This window comes from Mandrillus leucophaeus, unplaced genomic scaffold (assembly GCF_000951045.1).
Source record: "Mandrillus leucophaeus isolate KB7577 unplaced genomic scaffold, Mleu.le_1.0 Scaffold338, whole genome shotgun sequence".
Classification (NCBI taxonomy): domain Eukaryota; kingdom Metazoa; phylum Chordata; class Mammalia; order Primates; family Cercopithecidae; genus Mandrillus; species Mandrillus leucophaeus.
In genome coordinates this window covers 442,893-455,733 of record NW_012103565.1, presented here as the reverse complement: position 1 = coordinate 455,733, position 12,841 = coordinate 442,893, and the positions used below count along the sequence as shown (strand labels likewise).

The following is a 12,841-nucleotide window of genomic DNA, read 5'->3' as shown; positions in this document are numbered from 1 at the left end:
TATAATCGGGCCACTGCATTCCAGCCTGGGGAACAAAGTAAGATCCTGTATGTTAAAAAAGAAGAAAGAAAAGAAAGAAAAGAAAAAAAAAAAGAAAGAAAGAGAAAAAGAAAGAGTTCAAGACCAGGTCTGGGCAATATGGTGAAACATCATCTCTACAAAAAACAAAAAATAAAATAATTAGCCAGCCATAGTGAAACATGCCTATAGTCCCAGCTACTCAGCAGGCTGAAGTGGGAAGTTAGATTGAGCCCAGGCAGTCGAGGCTGCAGTAAGGTGCGATCACGCCACTGCACTCCAACCTGGATAATAGAGGGACACCCTGTCTCACAAAACAAACAAACAAAAAACCCTAGACTCTGTTTTATAAAATAATTGATAAATCTAACTAAATAAAAATAACATGGCACAAGTCACCATAAACAACATAAAAGGCAAAAACTAAGCAAAATATTTTTGAATCATGGTACAGATAAAAGACTAATTTCCCTAAAGTGCTGAAAGTTCTCAAATCAATATAGTGTTAATACCTAAATTTTTAAAATGGCCCATGAATGAATTTTCCTGAAAGAGGAAATAAAGATGGCTCTTTAGCATATGGAAAGATAACCTCACTCATAAAAGAAATGCTAATTAAAACTATCATGAACTTTTTTTAACCTATCAATTATCCAATAATCCAAAAATCTAACAACACACTGAGCAAGAGAATGGGGAAATAGGCACTTCTATACACTGATGTTAATAGGTGTAAACTCTACGAAGGACAATTTTATGATATCCAGTTTACAAGTGTACATGCTCTTTGGCCCAATACTTTTTGTTCTGGAAATTTAAACTATACATATGCTAGTTTTTGAAACAATAATATGTATTAAACATAATACTGTTAAATGAAAAAAAAGGCAAATTACAGGACAGTGCACTATGGAAACATTTATATAAAAAGATACATTTACATTTATATTTTTGCTTATATTTGTATGGAATTCTTCTGGAGAAGTATACACAAGAAGCAGATTAGATTGGTTGACTGTAGGGAGGAGGACTATGTAGCTGATATAAAGAGGTAGGTAGTAGGAAGACTGAAAAGGGTCTACTTAAAAAATTTGGGATGTATTTTAAAAGTAAATTATGGGCCAAGTGCAGTGGCTCATGATGTCATCCCAGCATTTGGCTCACAGTTTACTTCATGGGAGGCCCAAGTGGGAGGATCACTTGAGGCCAGGAGTTCAAGATGAGCCTGGGCAACATAGCAAGACCCCATCTCTACAAAAAACAAAAAAATTAGTTGGCCATGGTGGCATGCTACACCTGTAGTCCCAGCTATTCTGGAGGCTGAGGCAAGAGGATCACTTGAGCCCAGGAGTTCAAGGCTGCAGTGAATATGATCATGCTGCCACACTCCAGCCTGGGCAACAGAGAAAGACCCTGTCTCAAAACAAATGTTAAGTAAATTATAATAAAATTTTAAAAATTCAAAGGACTCCAAAATTTGGAATAAGAGAGTTTAGTGAAGTTACAGGATACATCAGTAGTGTTCTATACATTAGCAGTAGTGAATCTGAAAACACAAGAGGAAAAAAGGGAGAGATTTTTTAAAGGACAGAAAATTACAGCTAGATAAGAGGAATAAATTCTAGTGTTTTACACCACTGTAGGATGACTATAGTTAATAGTAATATGGTATATAGTTTTAAATCACTAGAAGGAGGATATTACGTGCTCCCAACACAAAGAAACAATAAATGTTTGAGATGATGGATATGCTAATTACCCTGAACTGACTGCTATACTTCATATGTATTGAAACATCACTGTGTACCCTATGAATATGTAAAATCATCATTTTTCAATTAAAAAAGAATTAGGCAGGCACAGTGGCTCACACCTATAATCCTAGCATTCTGGGAGGCTGAGACAGGAGGATCACTGGAGCCCAGGAGTTCAAGACCAGCCTGGGCAACACTGTGAGACCCCATCTCTACAAAAAATAAATAAAATTAAAATACAAAAAAATCCCATTTAAAATACCAACAACAACAAAATTAAGTGGTACCTATGCCATAAAGAAAATTATAAAAATATTTAAAAATACAAAGAAAAGAGAGACATAAATAGAGAGCTATACTATATTTATGGATGTTAAGATTCATAATCACATCAATGCATGAATGGATAAAGAAAATGTGGTATATATACAGGATGGAATACTATTCAGCCTTTAAAAAGAAGGAAATTCTGGCGTTTGTGACAACATGGATGAACCTGGAGGGCATTCTGCCAAGTGAAATAAGTCAGACACAGAAAGACAAACGCCATATGAGCTCACTAACATGTGGAATCGAAAACAATCAAACTCATAGAAGCAGAGAGTAGAATGGTGGTTTCTAGGGCTGGGGGTGGGAGAAGGTGGAAGGGAAAGCCAGGAGATGTTGGTCAAAGAGTACAGAATTTCACTTAGGTGGAATAATTTCAGAAAATCTATGGTACAGCATGGTGACTATAGTTAATAACAATTTATTGTATACTTGAAAATTGCTGAGAATAGATTTTAAATGCTCTCACCACAAATAAACGATAAGCATGTGAGGTAATGCATATATTTATTAGCTTGATTTGGCTATTCCACAATGTGTACATATTTCAAAACATCATGTTGTATACCATAAGTATATATTAATACAATTTTTATTTGCCAATTAAAAATAATTTTTAGGCCAAGTGCAGTGGCTCACACCTGTAATCCCAGCACTTTTGGTGGCCAAGGTGCGAGGACAACTTGAAGCTGGAGTTCGAGACCAGCCTGCACAACATAACAAGACCTCATCGCTACAAAAAATGAAAAAGATTAGCTGGGCATGGTGGCATGTGCCTGTGGTCCCAGCTACGTAGGAAGCTGAGGTGGAGGATTGCTTTGAACCCAGGAGTTCGAGGCTGCAGTGAGCTGTGATTGTGCCACCACACTCCAGCCTGGGCAACAGAGTGAGACTCTGTCTCAAATAATAATAATAATAATTTTAAAAGATTCAAAATCCCAAATATGCCAATTCCCATAATTTAATCAATAAATAAAATGTCATTCCCACCAAAATCCCAACAAAGTTTCTCATACTTTGTAAGAGAATGCAAAGATGTACAGCAGGGGTGTCTAATCTTTTGGCTTCTCTGGCACATTGGAAGAACTGTCTTGGGCCACACATAAAATACACTAACACTAATGATAGCTGATGAGCTAAAAAGAAAAAATTGCAAAAAAATCTCATAATGTTTTAAGGAAGTTTACAAACTTGTGTTGGGCCGCATTCAAAGCTGTCCTGGGCTGTGGCTTGGACAACCTTGATATACAGTGTATGATGAGGAAAGGGCAACAATAGTTAAGATAATTTTGAAGAAAAAGCTGTGAAGACTAGCACAAGGACTAGCCCCACCAGGTATCAAGAGCTACGATGGGAGCCATGGAAGTTAAGACAGAATATCACTGATGCCAATGTAGAAAATGATGCCGTTGGAGAACAATGGGGAGCCCAGAACCAAACCCGTGCATTGTAAAACTTGATCTTTGTAGCTAGGTCTCAGTTGGCTATTTTGAATGTCTCAGCAGCAGCATTTTCACTTTGTACCAGTGCTTGACTTAGGTATCGGCAAATGATCTACTTACGTATCATCATCATCAGATCTTGGTTCTAGTTGTTCCTCATCTACTTCAATGCCAGAGACCATTTCTACCTTCCCTTCATCTTCTTCTTTGGGTAGCCATTGTTTTAATGTTCCCATTGCTAAAGAAATGAAAGAGAAAGATATGAAAGCATCCCAGCCTATATACCCAATGAGGGCCATATACCAAAAACCTGATAGTGAACATCAATATAATGGTAAACCTTTTAGCCATTGCCATCAAAACAGAGAATAAGAAAGGGATGATAACACAAGCAGACAAGAAAAAGTGACAGGAATAAGGGTCAGATAGGAAGAGATAAAACACCTCCACTTTTGGAGTAGATAATTTCACTGTATTAGAAAAATTTTAAAAATCTTTGTGTTAAAAAAAAGATTTACCACAGTTGAACCACTCTTATTATCCACTGTTTCTATAATCTGAGTATCCCACCATGGTTAGGCTTCATCATGAATGCCTGTAGGGAAAACCCAAAGCACACACACACCTTCATCGTTTTGTTTTGTTTTGTTTTGTTTTGTTTTGCAGGGGTTTTTTGTTTGTTTGTTTGTTTGTTTTTACTTAAAATGTGCTTTTCTTTCTCTCTTGGGAAAAGGACTAGACTGAAGATAGTACAATATTTCATTTCTTTTTTTTTTTTTTTTGAGACAGAGTCTCACTCTGTCACCCAGGCTGGAGTGCAGTGGTACGATCGGCTCACTGCAACCTCCGCCTCCCTGGTTCAAGCCATTCTCCTGCCTAAGCCTCCTGAGTAGCTGGGATTACAGGCACATGCCACCACGCCCAGCTAATTTTGGTATTTTTAGTAGAGATAGGGTTTCACCATGTTGGTGAGGCTGATCAATATATCTTTATAGCAATGCAGCACCCCCTCAACTACCCTAAGATTCTACAATTGCTTTTATTTCATACATCATATGCTTTTATTTCATATTGCTTTTATTTCATATATCAATCACAAATAAAATGTTCCCAATGAAATGACATGTTTTCTTAGCCTTTAGAATTTATATTCCCTAAATATAAATCATTGATTTATATTTTATGAATATAAATTAGTATAAGAATGCTTTTAGACTCTTCTCAGTATACATTCTTAATCCTATATCACTCTTGCACATTTATAAGAAAAATATAAGTGAAATAAACTGGATACAATATAACTAAAATTCTTCATATCCAGTCTAACTCCTCCTATGAATTACTTTTTTTGGACATATCAAACTTTTTTGGATCCTGATTCAAACAAAAACACCATAATGAATGTCAGGCCTCTGAGCCCAAGCCAAGCCATCGCATCCCCTGTGACTTGCACATATATGCCCAGATGGCCTGAAGTAACTGAAGAATCACAAAAGATGTGCAAATGCCCTGCCCTGCCTTAACTGATGACATTCCACCACAAAAGAAGTGAAAACGGCCAGTCCTTTCCTTAAGCGATGACATTATCTTGTGAAATTCCTTTTCCTGGCTCATCCTGGCTCAAAAAGCTCCCCCACTGAGCACCTTGTGACCCCCACTCCTGCCCGCCAGAGAACAACCCCCCTTTGACCGTAATTTTCGTTCACCTACCCAAATCCCATAAAACGGCCCCACCCTTATCTCCCTTTGCTGACTCTCTTTTCGGACTCAGCCCGCCTGCACCCCCGTGAAATAAACAGCCATGTTGCTCACACAAAGCCTGTTCGGTGATCTCATCACATGGACGCGCATGACAGTGAAACAATTCATGAGACAATCAGGGACTCTTGAATTACTTTTTGAGTCCCTGATGTCCATTTTAAATTTAATTTTTTCTGTATCTGAACTGTTTTCACTCACAACACTTCTGACACTAAATATGTACACATTTTTTCCCCCATGATACAAGAGATAAAAAGAAATTATTTAGACTGATAGTAAGGGCAACAGAGTCCTCAGCGGAATGTCTCTTTTAACAAAAAGCAGCCCCCAAATCATTTCTTCTCTAACAAAGAGCAGCCTGAAAAATTGAGCTGCAGACATGGATAAGCAAGCTGGAAGCTTGCACAGGTGAATGCTGGCAGCTGTGCCAATGGAAAAGGGCTACCTTAAAGCCAGATATGTTCAACATGGAGGCTCCATCTTCCCTTTTCTTTGTCACCACATGTACAGTGAAAAACCAGGCAACATGGTACCAGCCAGGCAGAGAACCCATCTGCATAATAAAAGATTAGGCTGGGGTGGCCAGCTTCTTCAAGTGCTATGCAAATGGTACACCTGGTTCAACTAATCTTTCATGCCCTACGTAAATCAGACGCCGCCCCCTGAAGCTCATCTATAAAAATATATTTCACTGTGGAAGCAGCAACCCATGTTCTCCAGGACCCCTCTCTGTAGCAGAGAGCTTTTCTCTTTCTTTTGAGGGAAGAGAGAGACCCTCTCATATTGTTTTATACTCAGAAAAGGAAAAAGAAGCAAAACTAAAGGCAGGTAGCCCAGCGCCTAGGAACCAGACCCGAAACCAGGCCTGGGCCTGCCTGACCTAAGCCTGGTAGTTAAAATTCAACCCCTGACCTAGCAACTGATGTTATCTATAGATTCCAGACATTGTATGGAAAGACATTGTGAAACCTCCCGTTCTGTTCTGTTTCACTCTGACCACCGGTGCTTGCAGCCCCTGTCATGTACCCCCTGGCTTGCTCAATCGATCACGACCCTCTCACGCGGACCCCCTTAGAGTTGTGAGCCCTTAAAAGGGACAGAAGTTGAGCACCTGAAGAGCTCGGATATAAGACGTTAGCCTGCTGATGCTCCCAGCTGATTAAAGCCACTCCCTTCACTATCTCGGTGTCTGAGGGGTTTTGTCCGTGGCTCATCCTGCCACACTTTCACCTAGTAAACTTCTGCTTTTAACCTCACTGTGGGGTCTGTCCACGTCCTAGTTTTCCATGGCCGTGAGACAATGAATCTCGGGTATTTACCCGAGACAACAGTGCTGCTTCACCCACATCAACCAATTCTCTGACACCAACTGGGTGTCCTACAATTCAATTCAATTCCAGCACTAACTACCCAGAACTCCAAGGGTTAAAGGTTAAAGAAGGGATCAGTCTCAGCAGACTGCTCTCACTTCAGAGGCCAGTCTCAAGTAGCAAGTCTCCAAGTTACCCACACTTCTGTCTGCATTGGCTACATGGTTGGGGATTTCCACAACCTCCTCAGGTTAACAGTCTACTAGGATGGTTTACAGAACCCTGGAAAATACTATCACTGGTTTATTATTAAAAATACAAATGAAAAGCCAGATGGAAAAGTACATTGGGCAAAGGGTCCAAAGCACAGGGGCTTCTGTCCCTGTGGAGTTTGTGGTACACCACCTTCCCACCACATGATGTGCACACCAACCCAGAAGCTCTCCAAACTTTGCCATATAGGGGTTTTTATAGAGGTTTCATTACCAGGGAATGGTTGGTCAAATCATTGGCCATTGGTGATTGAACTCAGTCTCCAGCCCCTCTGTCCCCCTGGAGATAGGGGGAAGGAGGCTGAAAGTTCCAATCTTAATCCTGCCTTGGTCTTTCTCATGACCAGCCCCCATCCTGAAACCGTCAAGGGGCCGCCAACCACCAGTCATCCCATTGGCCTGCAAAAGACACTCTTACTACTTCAAGGATTCTAAGGGCTTTAGGAGCTGTATCCTAGGAAAAAGAAACAGAGACCAAATATGTATTCATCACATGATAAAAAACAGATAACATAAATTTACCCTCTACATTTTTTTTTTTGAAACAGAGTCTCACTCCATTGCCCAGGCTGAAGTGCAGTGGCACAATCTTGGCTCACCGCAACCTCTGCCTCTCAGGTTCAAGCGATCCTCCCACCTCAGCCTCCCAAGTAGCTGAAAGTACAGGTGTACATCACCATGCCCAGGTAATTTTTGTCTTTTTATTAGAGACAGGGTTTCGCCATGTTGGCCAGGCTGGTCTCGAAGTCCTGGTGATCGGACCGCCCTGGCCTCCCAAAGTGCTGGGATTACAGGCATGAGCCACCATGCCCAGCCTCTGCTTCCCTTTTAAATATAAATTCCAGTTTCAGATCATTTCTTTGCTCACACATATGAGCATAGGCTGTTAGAAGCAGCCAGGTCACATCTTGAACACTTTGCTGCTTAGAAATTTCTTCCACCAGATACCCTAAATCATCTCTCTCAATTTAACAGTTCCACAAATCCCTAGGGAAAGGGCACTATCCAACCTTTTTGCTAAAGCATAACAAAAGTGATCTTTACTCTAGTTCCCAGTAAGTTCCTCATTTCCATCTGAGACCTCCTCAGCCTGGACTTCGTTGTCCATATCCCCATCAGTGTTTTGGCCACAATTTAACAAGTCTCTAGGAAGTTCCAAACTTTCCCTCATCTTCCTGTATTCTTCTGAGCCCTCCAAACTGTTCCAACCTCCATCTGTTACCCAGTTCCAAAGCTGCTTCCACATTTCTGTATCAGGACGAGCGGCAGACAAAACTCCTCAGACACCCAGTTAAAGAAGGAAGGGGTTTATTCGGCCAGGGGCATCGGCAAGACTTCTGTCTCAAGAGCTGAGCTCCACGAGTGAGCAAGTAAAACACCAGCTGGACTTAGTATAACATTTATGGGGTGTCCTCTTGTAAATATCTAGGAAACAGAACTCACCTAACCCAAGATGGTCAAAAGCAGCAGTAGCCAAAATGAGATCCTTTCAAATGTCTAAATTAATTCATTTTGTGTGCACAATTGGGGAAAAAAAGAGCTAGTTTCAGAACTAGACAAACTGAATGGACACCTATTTTATTTTTGTCCTGGTTGAAATCCAGTAAGAGATTTAGAAAGTTTTGTTTTTTATTTGTTTGGTTGGTTGGGTTGCTTTCTTTTTTTTTTTTTTGAGATGGAGTCTCACTCTGTTGCCCAGACTGGAGTGCACTGGCGCAATCTCGGCTCACTGCAACCTCTGTCTGCCAGGTTCAAGCAATTCTCCTGCCTCAGCCTCCTGAGTAGCTGGGATTACAAGCATGTGCCACCACGCCCGGCTAATGTTTATATTTTTAGTAGAGATGGGGTTTTACCATGTTGGTCAGGCTGGTCTTGAACTCCTGACCTCCTGATCCGCCTGCCTCGGCCTCCCAAAGTGCTGGGATTACAGACATGAGTCACCGTGCCTGGCCCTAGTGTTCGTTTTTTAATCATACCACAAAGAATTATAAGACAGAGGCTTTTTTTTTTTTTTTAGAACTCTGTGGTCAGAAGGCAGGTTAATTAAAAGTTTAATATTTAGGCTATAAACATTTTTTAAAGGCCTTTTCTGCTTTTTCTTCTTTTGGATGCTGTTTCCAGAAATTTCTTTTTCAGTTGCTTCCTATCTTTTTGGCATGACTTCTACTGAGAAAAATGTACAACTTCTCATTGGCCTTTTAGGTAGCTTAAAATACTCCCCAAATTGACTCCTGTACAACTTGTTCTTCTATTTCCTTCCACTTCTGGCTCCTCCTTCCTTTTGCCATTTTCAATAACACGTGGAGGAATCTGCAGGAGACTTCTAATGACTCTAAGACCCCCCGAGGAATGCAGAAAAGGTGCCACTCATCCCTTCTTAGGTTGGTCTGTTTTCCTAGTGAAGTCACGGGCAGGTTCCTCTCAGATCTAAAGCTCTACTGTCTTTTGCAGTAAGTTACTTCATCAATCTGACTTTGGGGTACCAGAGATTACATTGTACTGTGAGAGAGAATTGATTTTTGTGTGTGCAATGGCTGACAAGTCACTGATAAAAGCTGTAGTTTTTGGAAGTGGCTGACAGCGGCTGCAGTTGTGAAAGGAAAATAAATCTCGGGACCGATTTATCACTAAGGCAAGAGAAAAGTTAAAGACTACGTCAGGCAAACCTGCCTCCGGTCTTATTCCTAAATGAGATAGCTACAATCATGATAAAGCTACATACCTTCCTCACAATTTGCCCACAAGGAAGTTCCTTGTAGGCCTCAGGATCTTTACCCTAAAACTGTTCTGTTGAATTTCACCTGGGCAATGTAAACTGATAGCTGATCTCTACAGGTGCAGGACAGAAAGTCATCCCTCTGCTCACCTGAGACAAATGCATATCTGATTGCTTCTGCCCTATTGTTTATGTAAAAATGTAGATTCACTGAGCCAGACTAAATTGTGTATTCAGTGAAAGGCTGATCAAGGACTCAAAAGAATGCAAACTTTTGTCTCTTACCTACCTATGACCTGGAAGCCCTCCCCCTACCCCGCCCCCGCCTTGCTTCAATTGTCCCTCTTTTCTGGACCAAACCAATGTACAATTTACATGTAGTAATTGATGTCTCATGTCTTGCTAAAATGTATAAAAGCAAACTGTACCCTGACCACCCTGGACACATGTCATCAGGACCTCCTGAGGTTGTGTCATGGATGCATCTGTAACCTTGGCAAAATAAACTTTCTAAATTGATTGAGACCTATCTCAGATATTCTGGGTACACACAGTGAATGGTTATTACTGGATGGGGCTACTTACTTCTTTGTGCATTTAGATTAAAAGACAGGTTTGAACACCTGGAGGTTATGGGAACACTCATCACCAAGCTATAAGACTCCTGTTGGGGATGGGCTGCCCGCAGAGTAGCCTGACTGGCATTAGGTTACCCACCAGCCTCAGAGGAATGTATCTGCAGGAAGGAGCACAGTCTCCTGGTGTTTCCCTCTTTGTGGGGGACCTAGGATTCAATATAGAAGTGAGATTCTTGATTTTGAAAGATGTAGGTGCACTGCCTTCCAGTTTTGCCTGCTTTTCACATATTAAATATTAGGCCCTGTTTTAAAACTCTTTGTAAAAAAAAAAAAATTATATCTATAAAGGAAATCTTCATTTGTAAGGCCTCCCCCTACCCCAAGCCACCAGAAATGTTTAAGATGGGAAAGGCATTGGTTTAAAGTTCACATAACAAACCTTACCTTTGTTCCAGACACCTTTCTTGGCAATCTTGTCTTGACTAAACCTTGACTGTGCCCTTTTTTGGTCAGCAAGTAATAGTGTTTAGATTTAAGTTCTGGGCCCTTAAAAGTCATCCTTTCAGAAGTACAAATTGAGGGTTGGCTTGCTAACAATTGTTTAGGGCAATGGAACAGGTAATCAAGAGACTGATAGCCCAAAGTTGGAGGACGTGGTGGCTAAGGCCGGGCGCGGTGGCTCACGCCTGTAATCCCAGCACTTTGGGAGACTGAGGCAGGTGGATCACTTGAGGTCAGGAGTTCGAAACCAGCCTGGCCAATATGGTGAACGTGTGTACTAAAAATACAAAAATTAGCTGGGCGTAGTGGCACACGACTGTAATCCCAGCTGCTCCAGAGGCTGAGGCAGGAAAATCGCTTGAACCTGGCAGGTAGAGGGTGCAGTGAGCCAAAACTCCAACCTGGGTGACAAAGTGAGACTCTGTCTCAAAAAAAATAAATAAAATAAAAAATAAGATCAAGTTGGAGGAAAAATTATTTGAAAACTGGCAAATGAAAGCCTTATGAAGCTATAAAATCTGCTTCTGCGTGTATGTTTATATGTATCATGTGTATGTGATTTTGTAACTGAGTGCCCTATTTTTAATTTTTTTTCCTCCTGCAGCCCTCTGTATTAACTTTTTAGTAATGAAATAATAATCTTGACTTTCTTTCCACCAAGCACTCCCTTGCATTGCTGGCTTATCTAATTATGTTTGCTTAGAAGTTCCAGAGACTGAATCTTGAGACAATCCAGATGCCTATGAAATTCTACCCCACCAGGAGATTACAAGGCTGCAGCTAATTTACAGCCCAGACAAGCCTGAGATGGTACCAGCCCATTCACCAGATGGGGCAATAACTTGAGTCATTGGAACAAGTCTCATAGACTTGCACCATCTCGCCCCACATGCCCTCCATACCAAACTTCCCCTTCTTAAGTCCTAGCATTTCACCTGAGAATTCTGAAGTGGTTTTATTAAGGCAGGAGCCTGAACCATCTCCCCACTGCTAGCACTGAAAAATAAAGGCACTTTCCTTCTACTGCACCTTGTCCTTGTTATTCAATTTTGCAAGCAGAGGGCAGCTGAACCTGTGTTTGGTTGATATTTCACTACCAAAATATATGAAAGAGCTATAGTTAATTGGCTTAAAGAAAAAGTAGGTGCTTAAATGATATATTTTATCAGAAAAGTAGAAATGAACTCAAATGCCTTTTAATTATTGTAAGTTGGGTAAATTTTTGGTAAATAAGACTAATTTGTTGGTTTAATGAAAGCAGCAGTGTAATTTGATCAGCAAAACATCCATGTATTAACCTTAGGGCTTTTGCTTTGGTGGTGACTGCCTAACATTCACAAACTGTAGAAATGATTAATAAAGAAATAAGATGATGGCTAGATTTGTCGAATGTTTCCTAAAAATTTCCAAACATAGTTCTTAAGAAGGAATAAATAAATGTAACAAAATAAAAGGTTTTTGTTTGTTTGTTTAGAGTTGGAGTCTCACTCTGTCACACTAACTGGAGTGCAGTGGCATGAACATGGCTCAAGGCAGCCTCGAACTCCTGGGCTCAAGTGATCCTCCTGTCTCAGCCTCCCAAAGGGCTGGAATTATAGGCATGAGCCTGGTCAGGTAGAAGTTTTAATAATAATTAGGTTTTATAATGTGTTTACTTAAAAAAGGTTTTTAAAATCCTTTTGGTAACTTTTTCTCCTCGAGTTTTGCTAAGCTAAGTTAAATGATAGGTATTCATTAACTATCTAGATGATCTCCAAATAACATATAATGCTGAGACATTAATGACTAATTATGAGTTTATAATCTTAAACTTTTGGCTTCGTACTTCAGAGAAACAAAGATATTTAGATGTGTTAGTATAATGTCCTGTTTCACATAAAAAAATTCCATTACAAAGCCTCTTTCAAACTATTATAAAATGTGTAGTCATTAATTGTTGGGACTCAACTGACAGTTAAAATTTACTTTGTTTTTGTAGTGGTAATTAGCTTTGTAAACTTTTTTTTTTTTTTTTTTAAGACGAAATCTCACTCTTGTCCCCCAGGCTGGAGTGCAATGGCCGATCTCAGCTCACTGCAACTTCTGCCTCCCAGGTTCAAGCATTTCTCCTGCCTCAACCTCCCAAGTAGCTGGGATTACAGGCACCTGCCACCATGCCCAGC

The 12,841-nt window shown here is 40.4% G+C and overlaps 1 protein-coding gene across 1 annotated transcript in view; it reads right to left on the bottom strand.

The window, feature by feature from the left end:
* The window catches only part of LOC105545764 (serine/threonine-protein kinase Nek5-like), a 25,869-nt gene that overhangs the window by 9,426 nt on the left and 3,602 nt on the right, over nucleotides 1-12,841 (bottom strand). Inside the window, exon 2 of the mRNA XM_011988794.1 lies at nucleotides 3,662-3,779. Coding sequence (XP_011844184.1) covers nucleotides 3,662-3,779 — 118 coding nt within the window. The remainder of the gene's footprint in view (nucleotides 1-3,661; nucleotides 3,780-12,841) is intronic.